The sequence below is a fragment of the Dermochelys coriacea genome, chromosome 4, assembly GCF_009764565.3.
Source record: "Dermochelys coriacea isolate rDerCor1 chromosome 4, rDerCor1.pri.v4, whole genome shotgun sequence".
In the NCBI taxonomy this organism is placed as follows: Eukaryota; Metazoa; Chordata; order Testudines; family Dermochelyidae; genus Dermochelys; species Dermochelys coriacea.
The window spans coordinates 122,321,503-122,338,257 of NC_050071.1; the positions used below are offsets into that span (position 1 = coordinate 122,321,503).

Consider the following 16,755-nt stretch of genomic DNA (forward strand, 5'->3'; position numbering starts at 1 on the left):
TGGATACAGACTAACACTGCTACCCCTCTGATACTACTCTTTCTGCCTTCTTCACATACATGTATTGTGCTCAGTACATAGAAAATAACCATTCTTTTAAAACGATCACCCTGAGGATGCTCTCCTTCATCTACTAGAACGGGCTGGCAACCTATGGCATGCATGCCAAGTATGGCACGCGAGCCAATTTTTAATGGCATGCTGCTATCTGCCAGACCCGGGCAGACAGTAGCATGCCACTAAAAATCCTGCCCGGCCCGGCCTGCTCTTTTCCGCCCCCCCGCCCACCGCTCTCTCCTTGCAGGGCAGGAAGCTTCCCCTTCCCCCAGTGTGCTAGGTTCCTGCCCCTCCTTCTCTTTCTCCCTGCGGCCGATCAGCTGACTGCCCTTGCTACGGAGGGGGAGAGCTAAAAGTGGGGGAGAGCTAAAAGCGGAGCCGCAGCACTCTCTCTGCTCTGGGGACCTTGGGGAAGGAGATGGAATCAGGGCATATTCCCTCCAGACCCCTGCTGTGAGCCGCTCAGGGCAGGGGGCTGTGAGCCGCTCAGGGCAGGGGGCTGGGAGCACCCCCATGACCCCAGCCCACACCCCCAGTTCTCTGCCCTGACCCCTGCACCCCCCCATACACCCCAGCCCTCTGCCCTGACCCCTGAACCCTCCTCACACACACCCAGCCCCGTGCCCTGATCCCTGCACCCCCCACACATCCCCGCCCCGTGCCCTGACCCCTGCACCCCCCACACATCCCCACCCCGTGCCCTGACCCCTGCATCCCCCCCACAACCCCAGCCCTGATTCCGGCACCCCCCACACATACCCAGCCTCCTCAGCCCCCTGGCTGGACTCCTGCACCTTCCTCACACACCCCCAGCCCCCTGTCCTGACTCCTGCACCTCCTCACATACCCAGCCCACCCACCTCATGCCCTGACTCTTGCACCCCCCACATCTCCACCCCGAGCACCAAACGGGAGCTCCTGCGTGCGCGCGCGCACACACACACACACACACACACACACTCTCCCACCTGTACCCCTCACACCAAATGGGAGCTGCCAACACCCAAACCTCCTGCCCCAATCCTGAGCCCCCTCCCTCATTCTAGCTCCTGGCCAGACCCTGCACCCCAAACCCCAGCCTGTTCCTTCTCCCCCAGCCCTGTTCTCAGCACACTCCCACCCTCATCTCAGTGCAGAGAGAGGAAGAGAATGGCTAGAACCAGGGAGAAGGTAGGTACTTACTCTATGTGGACAGGGCCGGTACTCCAGACCGGGAGCGGGCTGAGAGGGGCCAGCAGCCGGGACCTTGGCTGGCAGGAGCCGACGGACAGAACTCCAGACCGACAGCGGGCTGAGCCACTCAGCCCACTGCCGGTCTGGGGTTCTGGCTGCCTGCCCCTTGCCAGCCAGGGTCCCGGCCACAGGCCCCACTCAGCCTGTTGCCGGCCTAGGTGAACGGAACCCAGGCTGGCAGTGGGCTGAGCGGGCCAGCGGCGTAAGCTCAGCATTTTAATTTAATTTTAAATGAAGATTCTTAAACATTTTGAAAACCTTGTTTACATATGACAATAGTTTAGTTACATAATGTATAGACTTCTAAAAAACGTTAAAATGTATTATTGGCACACGAAACCTTAAATTAAAGTGAATAAATGAAGACTTGGCACACCACTTCTAAAAGGTTGCCGACCCCTGTACTAGAATGTCAATCAATTGCCACATCCCACACAGTCACCTTCACAAGCTGTGCTAACGATCCACCGCTACCCTTTATAAAATTCCATCCTTCTCTTTTGTTTCTCTTATATAAAAAGGCGCTGGTAAATTAAAACAGAAAGCAAAGTAAATGAGAGTAATTAGTGCTGAACAGCTTTTTGGTCCGGTTCTGTATTTCTTACTGAAGCAAAACTCACCCTGACTTTTATGAGGTTTACTCATAGAGAGCCTCTTTCACTCTGCTCAAGATTAGAGGCACTTGCATAGCACTTGAGAGATGTGTGGCTAATGCGTCAATCTTTAAAAAATGTCCTAAGAGGGTGTTTTCTGTGCCTTAGGGGGAAGCCCAGCTAGCACCTGGCCAGCACAGCAGTGTCTACTGTCCTTTTAAAGAGGAAAAAATATTTAACTACATAGGAACCTATGACTAGAAGCAGGGCCGTCCCTAGATATTCTGGGGTCCTACACAGACCACCCCTTGGGGGGCAGGCCTCCGTGGTGAGGGGTGGGGCTGGCTTGGGGGGAGGGGGGAACCATACCCCAGCACTCCCCAGCAGCGCGACTGGGCCTGGCTGCTGCACTTACTGCTGCCAGTGAGTCCAGGCCCTACCCTGGTGCACTCCTCAGGGGAGTGCGGGGCGGGCCTGGGGCGGAGCAGGGGCAGGAAGAGGTGGGGATGGAGCTGTAGGGAAAGAGTGGAGTGGGGGCAGGGCTGAGGCAGAGCAGGGGAGGGAAGAAGCGGAGCTGGGACGGAGTGGGGGGCGGCATAGGGAAGAGGCGGGGCAGGGACTGGAGCAGCACAAATTTCCTGGTGCCCTACTAGAAGCGCATCCTATGTAAGCGAGTCCAGTTCCCTGCTATCACATATGCCCCATCATATAATCCCATTCCTAAATTTATCAATCTCTACATTTTCAAAATGTTGCATGGAGTTTCAGCCAGCAACTTCTATTAATGAATTGAGAGTAAAATGCAGTGCAAGTCTGAAAATGTAGGATATACTGTTATGCTGAATCAATAGCACTTATACCAACTAAAATACTCTGTTGTCAAAAATGTCATTTGGAAATTTTTGGTTTTTGTTTTCTATCCTCAAATACCACTTGCTATTGATGGAAATTTATGAGGCAAAAGGTTAATTGGCTACTTTACATTTTAATCATTCACTTGAGTTCAGAGCTCTCCAAAAATGATGGATCAGAGCAATCATTTATCCCTCCTAAATACATGGGTACAATACATGGGGCTGTGACCTTTTAGGATGAAGCTGAAAATAATGTTTTTCAAAGCTATACTTCGGTCAGAGATGTAATTGCTAACACACCAGATGTGTTGGCATTCTCCTTTCATAGTTGCTGCCCTGAATTCTGTCCTGTCCTGTCCCATGAGTTTGGAGTATAACTTTTCTCAAGCCAAATCAAAGCTCTTTCAAACAAGACTACCACTTGATGCATCTAAATAAAACAATCCAAAAGACCCCACATTTGGCCTCACTCCATTAAGCAAGACGGTGGTGTCTCAGTCCCACTACTTGAGACCGACCATGTCCCTAATTATTGATTAATTTTCCATTTTTCAGAGTCAGCTCATCCATCAACTGTTCTTTTAAATTATTAAGATTCCCAGAACTCCTTCTTTCCACTACACACAGAGAGAGATCATCCCCTTTCCACCACACAAATCATCGTAGTTAGTATTTATTTAATATCAGAGGTTAAATTAGGTTGAATAAATGTGGCAGCTCTAAAAAAGCAAAAAAAGGTGCTAGAAAAGAGATTTTTATGTAAGGAAAATATAGCGAGATTCCAATGATGTTTTATTTATAGCCATCTAAAAAGAGAAGCTGCAAGTGCACTAATCTTTCGTTACATCCTAATCTAATGACAGAGAGTTCATTCATATACTTCAGGCCAAGAATTTCTTTAAAGGATAGGTTTAATCACCGACTAGCTAAAATATAGACTCTAATAAATAAATTACTACTGCACCAACTGTACTGTCATTTAAAGTTACTGTGGTTAACAATCTCAGTGGCCAGTAGAACAGTAAGACAACGTAATAAATTAAAACTGGATTAAAAGATGCTTCATTTACCTTGCTTTTTTCTTCAGTCTTGGCTGCCTGTCTACAGGCTGGATGCCAAATGGAAGTACCTGAAAATAAAAGCCAGCACTTTGGTGAATTCTGTCCTGTAAAATGCAGCTTTCAGCATGAAGGGCAGAATACTGATCTCCAATAATCATAGAAACCGTGGTGAAATCCTGGCCTCACTGAAGTCAGTGGGAGTTTTGCCGTTAACTTCAACAGGGCTAGGATTTCACCCATGGTTTCTAAGTCAAAATATGTCAACTTTGGGATACTCAGAAATCATTAAACAGGCTTAGCTGTTTTTTTAATTCTTTGAAAATTTTTTAAACTATAACAACCCCCTACTCATCAAAACAAACAAAAGATCTCTCTCTGTCCCTCATTATCCTCCGAATAATGTACACACTTTGGTCTAGATTCTCAGCTGGTGTAAAATGCAATAGTTCTATTGATTTATGCTGATTTACATTATCTGATAATCTGGTCTGCTATCTTAATTGCTCATGAAATTAACATTCATCTTGCATTCCCTACTTATAAGTGGGACACAAGTTAAATACCACCACACAAAATTAATTCAGGGAGATTGTATAAGGCAGTGATACTCAGACCTCAGTGGTTCAGGAGCCAAATTATCAATCAGCATTACCCAAAAGAGCCACAGTAGTGTGAATTCATTGTTTCATTTACTATAGCAATATTCATATTTAAACAGTATGATGCGGAAATATTTAGTATATTATATATAGTATGTATATATATACATATACACACACATTCTCACAGCAAACAAGTTAATAATTTAGTGCAAGTTGATAACTTGGATTGATTAATAAAATAGTAAAACATCCTGATCGGTTAATAATTAAATCACACAGTGTTTTAATATCGTATGTTGCAAAGAACTGCAGGAGACACATTGAACAGCCACTTGCAGCTCACAAGCCACAGTTTGAGTATCACAGGAATAAGGCAAAGAGAACAACAAACAAATATAGAATTAAGCCAGCCTAGAAATACAATACATTAAAACCAGAGGGCCATGGTACAGTAGACATTAGAAAAAAACTACACAAAGTAGTTTTATTTTGGAACATATTAGCAATCAAGCTTCAAAAAAGAGCATAGTTCTACCTGGAGAATTTAAATTTAAAAACAATGTCCATGAAGTTAACACAAGATGCTAGACTGTTACAGTCTTTTTCTTTTAGCTGAATAAGTGTGTGTAGTTTTTTCTGAGCAATAACTAAACTAGCAATGTTTCAGAGTAGCAGCCGTGTTAGTGAGCTGTAGCTCACGAAAGCTTATGCTCTAATAAATGATAGTCTCTAAGGTGCCACAAGTACTTCTTAAACTAGCAATGTAACTGCTATGGCAAGCACATTATCAAACAGAAAAATGGAAAAGCTTCGTCTGCAGAGAACAGGAGAATGGACCATTTGAACCAGAGCAATTTGCTTGATATATACAACAACAACAACAAATCACCTATAAACAATCAAAAGGGTGCAAGTGTTTAAATGTCAACAATAAAATGTCAACATGAGTGAGCTTCCTTAAGGAAACAGACTACAGGCCAAATTCATTATCTCAAATAAGGATAATACAAAGTGGTGCTGTGTTTCTTATGTTTTATATTTACCTCTGTTTTATAAACAGTAGCATAGTAATAGTAAAAAAACCCAAACGTGCAGAATCCAAATCTGAGGTCAAGTCAATGATGTTTCCAAGACAGGACAATCTTGTGTCCCTATGCACCACATTTGGTCTGTAATATTTCACCTGAATTTGGCTACATTAATTTAATAATTTGGGAACAGGATATCAGGGTTGGTTTATATTTATGTTCCAAATAGGAACAGGCAGCAATGCTGTTACAATAATGTGACCTTTACAGACTTTCTGGGCATGAAGACCATTGAAATACTGTTGAGAAAGTATTTTTGTGGTATTGCAGGTTAATAAGATTGAGCTGGTAAAACTGTTCAGTGCTGTTTCATGAAGAGCATTTTCAGAGGGAGGACTGGGTGTCTGTGGGGGTGAAAATTAAAATTTAAATAAGATAAACATATATGCAACAAAGAGAAAGGGAGAAAGAGAAAATTAGCACAGAAACTTAAGAATCAAAAACAAAGTAAAATCTGAAAAGTCAAACATAACATTAGTATGTTCAGAATTTAGAGGTAAGCTGTATACAAATAACTATACTGAATATATCAGTAACTGCAGAAAACAAGATGGGTCCAAAAGCAAAACTCTGAACTTTGGGACTGTTTGAATCACAACACAGAACAAAAATTAGCAAACATCCATCTTGTAATATCTTTATAAAGGATTAAACTGAAAACTTGGATCCAAACACAACTGAACTTTGGAGTGTTTGAAATCTAAATTCAAATTTTGTGGTTTGGTATCATCTCCAAGACTGGTTTTAGCATTGATTTGTTACAGGATTTCACAGATTCCTCCTACTGCTGAGCATCTTGGCTTGCCATTAACCAAGAAATCACAATATTCCCTGGCTTCTGCAGTGAGTAAAGTCATGGGTCACATTGGCACTCAGTGAACTACTATAATTTGCTCTAAATCAATGTGACAATAGAATAGTGGCATTTGTGATTTTAAACAATGTAACAGCAAATCTTATGTAGGTAATGTCTAATTTTCTCTGTTTAAAGAATAAACACAAAGAACGATTTAAGTGTACTTCTGATACTTGCAGGTTATAGAACACAGCTGGGTAAAAAACATTAATCTGGGGTTCATACATCAATTTGCTAGTTCCCTCTGCCCACTTAGTTTCTCTTTCTGTTTTGCCATTAAAACGTACTGCCAGAGCGGCTGTGCCCAGATCTTTATACTAGAGGTGGCTGTCTTATAAATGCAGATATTGTTTTAATAAATACATTAAGGATCAATACTAATAATAACTTTTGTTTGTTTACCTTGTAGATACATTTCTTCTCCTTCTGCAAACATTTGACTGCATCTGACACATCGTGCACAAGCTGGGTGATAATGTTTTTCTCCGGCCTGTTGGGGAAAAGAAAAGGTAATTATGGATAATGCAAACTCTAGACAGCAATGCAGCTTATTCAGTGATTATACCTTCAGATTTCATATTATGTTTTTGAAGAAAATATTTTATTACATGTTATTTTCTTTCAAACTGTAGAGTGCAATTTTAATTAAGTAAATTATTATTAATCAGTTAAATCAAGTTATTAAAACCGCAATGCTGATTTTAGTTACAGAAGTATACACCTTTAAAAATGAAATATAGTTTTGATAGTAGGTCTGATCTGATCCCATTTAAATGAATGAAAAAATTCCCATTGACATGAATTGACCATAACATACTCCAAACTGCTGATAGAAGCCAGTGGTTGCAGGTTCCAATGACATAGGCAAGGATAGGAGAGCAGTCCTGGAGGCCACATTTTGGCTTCTAGGTAAGAGATTGAAGTCCAGGACCTCCATAATAGTGTTCTCGGATATGCTTCCAGTTCCACACAAAGGGCCAGTTAGACAGGCAGAACAACAAGGTCTCAATGTGTGGATGAGACAATGGTGTAAGTAGGAGGGGTTTAGATTTATTAGGAACTGGGGAACCTTTTGGGAAAGGAGGAGCCTATAAAAGAGGGATGGCCTTCACCTAAACCAAAATGGAAACAGACTGCTAGCATGTAAAATTATAAAGGTCACAGAGGAGTTTTTAAACTAAGCACTGGGAGATAGCTGACAGGTGCAGAGGAGCACATGGATTGGACAGAAACATTCCTTGGGAGACGCTTTTTAAAGGGGTTACTCTATATCCTAGTAAAGGGCAGAGGATACAAGTTGGTAAAGTACAGGCAGGAACTACAGAGAAGCAGTCAAAAAAAAGAGACCCATTCAATTACATCACATGAAGGCAGACAACTAAATATTGACAAGTGAACTACGAGTGTAAAAAAAGGTGTTGCCATGGACCACATGTAACATTATGCACCAAGTACTGCAGACCTGACTCAGGCAAAACACTACTGGTTTTACAAAAAAACCATGGTTTTACAAAAGGTAGATTGTGCCAAACCAACCTCATCTCCTTCTTTGAGAAGGTAACATATTTTTTAGACAAAGGAAACGCAGTGGATCTAATTTACCTTGATTTCAGTAAGGCATTTGATACGATTCCACATGGGAAATTATTAGCTAAATTGGAAAAGATGGGATCAATATGAAAAGTGGAAAAGGAACTGGTTAAAGGGGAGATTACAATGGATCATACTGAAAGGTGAACTGTCAGGCTGGAAGGAGGTTACCAGTGGAGTTCCTGAGGGATTGGTTTTGGGACCAATCTTTTTATTCCTGACCTTGGCACAAAAAATGGGAATGTGCTAATAAAGTCTGTGGATGACATGAAGCTGGGAGGCATTGCCAATAGAGAGAGGGACTGGGATATCATACAGGAAGATCTGGATGACCTTGTAAACTGGAGTAATAGTAATAGGATGAAATTTAATAGTGAAAAGTGCAAGGTCATGCAGTTAGGGATTAATAACAAGAATTCTGGTTATAAACTGGGGACGCATTACTTGGAAGTAACAGAGGAGAAGAAGGACCTTGGAGTATTGGTTGATCACAGGATGACTATGAGCCGCCAATGTGATATGGCCGTGAAAAAAGCTAATGCGGTCTTGGTATGCATCAGGCGAGGTATTTCCAGTAGAGATGAGGTGTTAGTACCATTATACCCAAGGCACTGATGAGACCTCATCTGGAGTATTGTGTGCAGTTCTGGTCTCCCATGTTTAAGAAGGATGAATTCAAACTGGAACAGGTACAGAGAAGGGCTACTAGCAGATCCAAGGAATAAAAAAACTGTCTTATGAAAAAAGGAGTACTTGTGGCACCTTAGAGACTAACAAATTTATTAGAGCATAAGCTTTCGTGAGCTACAGCTCACTTCATTGGATGCATTCCGCTGTAGCTCACGAAAGCTTATGCTCTAATAAATTGGTTAGTCTCTAAGGTGCCACAAGTATTCCTTTTCTTTTTGCGAATACAGACTAACACGGCTGCTACTCTGAAACCTGTCTTATGAAAGGAGACTCAAAAAGCTTGGCTTGTTTAGCCTAACCAAAAGAAGGCTGAGGGGAGATATGATTGCTCTCTATAAATATATCAGAGGGATACATACCAGGGAGGGAGAGGAATTATTTAAGGTTAGTACCAATGTGGACACAAGAACAAATGGATATAAACTGACCATCAGGAAGTTTAGACTTGAAATTAGACGAAGGTTTCTAACCATCAGAGCATTGAAGTTCTGGAACAGCCTTCCAAGAGAAGCAGTGGGGGCAAAGGACATATCTGGCTTCAAGACTAAGCTTGATAAGTTTATGGAAGGGATGGTGTGATGGGATAGCCTAATTTTGGCAATTAATTGATCTTTGACTATTAGCGGTAAATATGCCCAAATGGCCTGTGATGGGATGTTAGATGGGGTGACATCTGAATTACTACAGAGAATTCTTTCCTGGGTGTCTGTCTGGTGACTCTTGCTCACATGCTCAGGGTTTAGCTGACTGCCATGTTTGGGGTCGGGAAGGAATTTTCCTCCAGGGCAGATTGGCAGAGGCCCTGGGGGTTTTTCGCCTTCCTCTGCAGCGTGGGGCACGGGTCACTTGCTGGAGGATTCTCTGCATCTTGAAGTCTTTAAACCATGAGTTGAGGACTTCAGTGGCTCAGAGATAGGTCAGGGGTTTGTTACAGAAGTGGGTGGGTGGGATTATGTGGCCTGCATTGTGCAGGAGGTCAGACAGATGATCATACTGGTTCCTTCCTGACCTTAAAGTCTAGGAGTCTACTGAAGTCAAGTATGAGTTCAGGAGTTTTGTCTGAATTAGGAGTGAGCACATGATTTGGCACTATGTAAAGTGTTTCATATCCTGTTTCCTTGGTATTAGTATCAAGTATTGTTGCTGTTAAAGTGTTTCTACAGTACTACATTACAACATGGTCTGCAAGTCTCTTTGTTCTGTGCAGTGTCAGCATCCAGGCAATAATAATTAATCAATGCTAATAATGGCATGCTGTTAGAAATGTAACTGTGACTAGATGGATGATCTGCCTGATTACTTATGACCGATAAAGTCAAAGGGTTCAGCAAAGGTTTACACCACAAAGCATAATCCTAGTCCAGTAGTTGCTTTCTCACTATTCAGTACTTGGGTCTGATGAACTCAAGTTTAAATAGTCTCTGTTTTTTACTTCGCTAATGTAGGCCTTGTTTAACCCATGAAAATTTATTACCATACAGATGTGCAACACTAGTGCTAAGAAAGAAAACAATCCATTAACTGAATGCTTTGGATCCTTTCAGCGGATATGGGAGAATTACTTCAACACTGATAAGGGAGGTCCTACTGAAGACTAGTTTGGAAGGCTTGTGTCTATAGAAGAGAGTTACTATAACTCTGAGTTGCAATAACAGCCCCTAAAAATATGTTTCCTGACGCAAAATGACAATTTAAGCCATAGAATGAATCAGGTGTAAAAGAAGACATGGCACTGTCAGGTGGTAGACCTTTTTGCTGAACAATGTCATCTGGAGAAAACACTAATATAAGCAGAGTACTGACATTACATGTATCACTTAGCTATTGAACAGGTATAAAGGTCAATTCTGTTTTTTTATTTCATCGGTGTGGTATCACAATATCTGATAATAGATGTTTAGCTTTTTTCAGTTCAGATATTTGTATTTCTTTTAATGTTATACTTTTTATAATAAACACATATAGAACTTTGTATATACACAAATATACAATAATAAATTGGCCGATGGAGGTCCCTATAGCTACACTAATGAGACCTTCTAGTTCTTTTTTAGTGCTCCATCTTGCAAAATGCTGAGTTACTTCTGTAACTCTAGGGACTGAGGGCACTCAGCACTTAGTATCGGGTCTTTAGGTCTAATATTGCTCGTTTGTGTCCATAGGTTTAAGCATAAATGGATACAGAGAGTAAATCAGAAACACCTAAAGTTGGGATGTAAAAGCAAAAAAAAAAAAAAAAAAAAAGAGGACCATTTCCCTTGGGAGGTTGGTATTATATGGGCAAATGCTAATGCAGAGCAAAATCTCAGTAAATTTGATTGATTTGGTCTAGCTGATACAATTTAAACCCTGGCTAAAAATATCTAGGGGAATTCAATGACTTTTTTCCCCAAAGAAACTGTTTAAAAAAGTTCTGAAATGATAACTTTGGCAGCATCATTAAACTAGAATTGATTTCCAAAAATTTTGAAAAGACAACCTAAGTCCATCATTTCAGACCACTTACATGTACAATAACTAAACTCTAACGAAAAAGAACAGGGGTACTTGTGACACCTTAGAGACTAACAAATTTATTAGAGCATAAGCTTTCATGGGCTACAGCCCACTTCATCGGATGCACAGAACGGAACATACAGGAAGTAGATATATATAGATATAGATACACACACACACATATAGAAGGTGGAAGTTGCCATACAAACTGTAAGAGGCTAATTAACTAAGATGAGCTACTATCAGCAGGAGAAAAAAATCTTTTGTAGTGATAATCAAGATGGCCTATTTAGACAGTTGACAAGAAGGTGTGAGGTATGTATCAGACCAGATTCATCCTTACTCATGTTGAGTAGAATGTTTCTCTCTATGTAGCCCCATGGAAACAGATGGAAATACTCACTGAAGAATGTACTAAAGTGGTTGCAGAATAAGTGTCCCAGAATCTGGCCCATCATAATTTGTTCAGCATACGTAAGAATCCTTGCAATCATTTTTAGAGATATAGGGCCAGATCCTCAGCTGATGTAAGCTGTCATAGCTCCATTTACTTGGAGCTATAAGAAGTTACATTAATGAGGAATCTGCCCCATAATGATTAAAATCACTATGTATTTTTATGACTCATCGAAGTGTACCTGCTGGAGTTGAGGTTTATAGTGTAAATCTATTGCTGTATTGATTAGAGAAAAGGGATAACAAAAATGCAACACCAGTTTCTCCAAGAGCAGCCTGAGGCAGTGGCAGGGCTACTTCAAAAAGATTTTGCTCAACAGATGCCACATCTTGAACCAAAGCTGGACTACCAGTTCCAGCAGAACCTGGAAATTTTGTGATCTTAAAACGTAAATTGTGTGTATTATCAGCTTAAGTTGAAAAGATGGCCTTGTGATTTTCCTTATTTCTGTTTGTTGCCCCGATGTGAGGGAGTCTAATGTGGCAAACAAATTCCTAACCATATGGGTGTTTCTTCATTGCAGTTTGGAAGCTTAGTTTGCCAGACTGTATTTTATAAAATGGGCAACACTGGGACAACAAACATGCATGCAATGCGCGTAAGTGACAATTTGTTGTTCTCATGAATCCCTTATTGTTTTTGAGCTTGACCCTCTAATACCCTACTCCAGCAACCTCTGCATGCAGGAATAAGTGGGACTAGCATTTATTAAGGGAAAATCCTCCTAGTCTGAGGGCAATAGGCCATGTAGAATGGCAATGTCTCCCCTCAGCAACACAGGCTACCATGAGCCCATCTAACCTGTCCTTCATTCTCTACGCTGGCTTCTTATAGAACAGAGAGTCAAGGGCTTGGTTTTTATTTTTGAGTCAGTCAATAGTTGGGGCCCAGGATTCCTAAAAATCATCTAAAGAGGAATATGGTCAACAACTCCACTCCTCAGGCACAAACGAACTGTTCAGTGTAAATATAAATATATATATATATATAAATATAAATATAAGTTTGAATGTGCAGTAGGCAGAGCTTTCTCAGGGCTAGTAAAGGCTGTGGAATTAACTCCAACAGGAACTAAAAACCACCATAAATCTCATCACCTTCTGCTCCAAGTGCATGGAGCACTTTTCTGATCTTGCTTTCTTTAATATAAATGCACAGTACAGGGTACATATTGTGACGTTAGCAAGCCAGGTGCCAGATTACACCAAGGCCCCAAGATCTCACTGGACACTGACAAGTGCATAGCTGGAAACCAGTCTCTCTCACCTGTGTGTTAGCATTTTTAAAACTGATATTAAGTTTGTTAGAATGTATTTAGATTTGATTAAAAGCTTGTAAGATGCTGCATATATTGATCTCACTTATAAACATCTATATCCCATGGTATAAAGTTATATTGAGTGTTTGCATTGTAAACCTCTGTAACTGTATAACACACCAAACAGGAAAGAATCATTAATCAGTGTAAAGTGCTGGTCCTGCACACATGAAGGCCCACTGAAAACAAATGAGCCATTTTTAGACATCAAAGGACAAAGGCTTAGCTGATTGCCCCTATCCCTGTGCCCATGAAGAGGAGATGGGCACCAACTCTTGTCCCATCAGTTTAAAGTCTAAGGGAAGGGAATAAAAATCCTGGTACAGTGATACAGTTCCTAACCACAAGAAACTGCATCACTATGCTGCTTGGAATTTGGAGGGGGCAATATTTCTTAGCATAAACAAGGGATCCCCAAGGTGCTAAGCTTCGGCTAGCTCTAAAGGACACAGAAAACTTGCATATCGCAGCAGTTTCTATTACCTTTTGGAATCTAAGACTAACTCATTTGTGTGTCTGTTGTCCGGCTTTAACTTTGTAAATGACTAATTTTTTCTTAGTTAATAAATCTTTTGTTAGTTTATTATAGGATTGGCTACAAGCATTGTCTTTAAGTGTAACTGACCTGTGGTATGTAACTGGTCCTTGGGGACTGGCAGTAACCTGAATATTGTTGTGATTTTTGTGGAAGGGACAATCTAGCACAAAGACAAGTTTGCTTGGGTGGCAAGATAGACCAGAGTACCCGAGAGGACTGTCTGTGACTCCATGGTTAGGCTGCTATAGTGTTTGAGGAGTTCACACTGTTACTTTCTTGGTGAAATCTAAGTATAGAACTCACAACCAATTTGGGGGTTGTGCCCTGCTTCTTGACAGTTTGCCTCAGGTTGGCACTCATGCTCATGAGCTACTCCAGACAGCTCAACACATCTAATTTATAAAAACAAACAAAGCAACAAAATCCCTACCCTACTCATACAATCTCTCCCTTGGGGAGTAGGCGAGAGAAATAAATAAATCAGATATGAAAAATGTTAATTACGTCACTTAATGTACTACTTGAAGGTTCTGATGATGGTAGTACAACGAACTGTGCAGAATACAGACTAGAAAGGAATAGCATAGAATAGAATAAATGCAGTGGCAGATGTAATTCCATGTTGACATATGCAAAATGCATACTGGAAAGAGTAACTTGAATTACTCATCAGTGGGTTCTAAATTAACGGTCACCACTCAGGAAAAAGACCTGGGTATTGTTATGGATGTCTCAGTGAAAACACCTGCTAAATATGCAGTAGCAGATGGATAAAGTGTAAGGATGGATAAAGGATGAGAAGATGATAATACAGGAGCTATTATAATAACATTATATGAATCAGTGGCATGCCCTCACCTGTAGCTATAACTCCAATTGAAGTAAACTCTTATTGCAGTGGAGCACCACACCTCAAAGGATTAAGCCCTAAATCAGGGGAAGAATTCTGCCCACGGTGTTGTGTCATAGGGCGACTGGCCCTTTAAGGGGAATCAGGCTCAAGTCTGCCTGCCGCTGTCTTTTGAAGGCCCACCTGAGGGCCATTGACTGTCCCAGGTGGCCACTTAATGGTTAACTGATCAATGAGCACCTGGATCTAATAAAAGGCTACCAGAGCTTAGTTAGGGAAGGCATTCCCAAGGAGATAGGGAGCTCCTGAGGAGTGGAGCTCCCAGAAGAGCTCATCAGATCAGGAAGTCTAGAAGGTGTGCTCCTGGAGAAAGGGAACTCTCCAGTGAGCCCACCCAAGCAGAGAATCCAGGAGGTGCTCCTGGAAGCTGGGGATTCCTAACAAGAGAGCTTCAGAAGGCAGGCATACAGGAAGGGCTACTCTCAGCAAAACTACGCCAGCCTCCCCGGAAGCTCCTCCCATGGAGACGTGCTTCTAGAAAGAAGGGGCTGACGTAAAGATGAGCAGTCCCAGAGAGAAAGTTCTCCCAGGGAGGGACAAAAGCAGCCAAGGAGACTGAACTGGGTGTGGGACCTCCCAGGGAGCTACCAAACATTTATTCAGCAAAGAAATGTACTGTCGGGGAAAGAGTGGCAGTGACAGGAGGCCATGCAGAGGCCCATGCTCCAGACAAGGAATTCAGCCTGAGAGTGCTTCATGGCTAAAGGGCCAGGACATAAGACTGTTTAACCCAGAGGTTGTTCTTTTCTGTTAAATAAATTAGACCTTATAGAGGGTTCTCTTTAGTACCTGAAGGCCTGGCTGGACTTGTTTATACCCTAAGTGAGGGGAACTAAGGCAGGGCTCACCTACAGCACTACATCCAACATAAGGGGTGCATTAAAGGGTGAGAGACCCGACTACATGTGTTTAGATCCCAGATACACTGAGTTGTTTCCCAGGCACATACAATGGAAAAGTGACTTGAGGCTTTTTTAGATGGTGCATTAGTGCAAACCAGCTATAAATTCTAGTGCACACTAGGTGATGCTCACTGAAAGTTCCTTAAGATGCACTGATATAGTCCTATTTCATACAGTACTATGTCAACGTGCATCAGGGAATTTTTAGTGCATGCCAGCAGGGTCCACACAGAAAGTTGGTGGATGACAAGCTGGTGTGCATTAGAATTTATGCTGAAACTGATGTACACTAACGCACCATGAAGACGAGCCCGTAATATTTTCAGTACACTTTTTCCCCCATGACTACAACCTAAGTTCCCTGTAAGCTATGTGACTAAGAACTTGCACTATCAAGTGCCATGCAGTTCATGTGTCCCTCCCCACACTGCCATGTGCTGCTCCTGCCCTCTGCCTTGGAGCTGCTCCCGCCCTCTGCCTTGGAGCTGCTCCCGGGAGCCTCCTGCTTGCTGTGCAGAGTGGAGGGGGAGGTAGAAGGGTTTTCCCTTCCCCCAGCTCCTGTTCTCCACCTCCACAGAGCAGGGTGTGGGGGAGACAGGACAGGTCTCAAGATGGAGGGAGCTTTCTAGCAGCTGCTGCTGTGTCTGAACTTGCTGATCTACTTAAAAGGGCAGTATACTTAAAGTGGGGTCATCATACTTAAAGGGGCCACACGCATCTCTGTCAATCACACACACATACTGTCTTTCACACTCACCTCCCAACACGTACGTGTATTGTGTTGTTGTTGTTACTTCTTTCAAAGTGTGTTATTTTAGTTTTTTGACTGATCTATGCATTTCATAATTTTTATTTCTCTCTTACGCTTAAATTTAATTCTTTGAGTAGTGAGTTCTAAAATGCCTAAACTGTCCTGGCTGGAGTAATTGTCCCTATGGTAACTTTTTTTAAAAAAAATATTGATTTTTATTCATGGTGCACATCTGCATGTTTCCTCGATATGGTGCACATAACAAAATTCATTCCGCAGGTGGATGGAAAAAATTAGAGGGAACGCTGACTATAACTAACAACAATACAGGTCTGACTAATGAGGGCTGAAATCTTTTTCTGCTGAGAGCAACAAGCTCATAGAAACAAGGAGAGAATTCAGGTTGATTCAATGATTCTGTTCCAGTGTTGCATGTTTTACATTTCAGCTGACATAATACAAATGTAGGTAGTTGTAGAGGAGTGCTGAATCGTACCTATTCAGGTAGATTCGTCTTCTATTGTCTTTGCTAATGCAAAACTCCTATTGACTGCTCGAGGAAGGATTACAGGCGTTAGTCTGCAGTAACTGAATTTTGACATATGAAATATTGAGGCATTTGGCTCAATATTTGGGCTCCTCTGGGACAATGCAGATAACAAAGCCCATCAAAGCTGGGGACAAAAAGCACTAGGTAGAAGGAATGAACATCTAAAGAAGATCAGGCAAACCCAGAGCCAGAACAGCTTCAAGAAACAC

The 16,755-nt window shown here is 41.9% G+C and overlaps 1 protein-coding gene across 20 annotated transcripts in view; it reads right to left on the reverse strand.

The window, feature by feature from the left end:
• The window catches only part of ABLIM2 (actin binding LIM protein family member 2), a 228,334-nt gene that overhangs the window by 79,306 nt on the left and 132,273 nt on the right, over positions 1-16,755 (reverse strand). For all 20 annotated transcript variants that reach the window (XM_038400096.2, XM_038400093.2, XM_038400094.2 and 17 more), the window contains exons 7-8: positions 6,747-6,834; positions 3,808-3,866 (exon numbers count right to left, since the gene is read on the reverse strand). In XM_038400096.2, the coding sequence (XP_038256024.1) occupies positions 3,808-3,866; positions 6,747-6,834 (147 nt within the window). The remainder of the gene's footprint in view (positions 1-3,807; positions 3,867-6,746; positions 6,835-16,755) is intronic.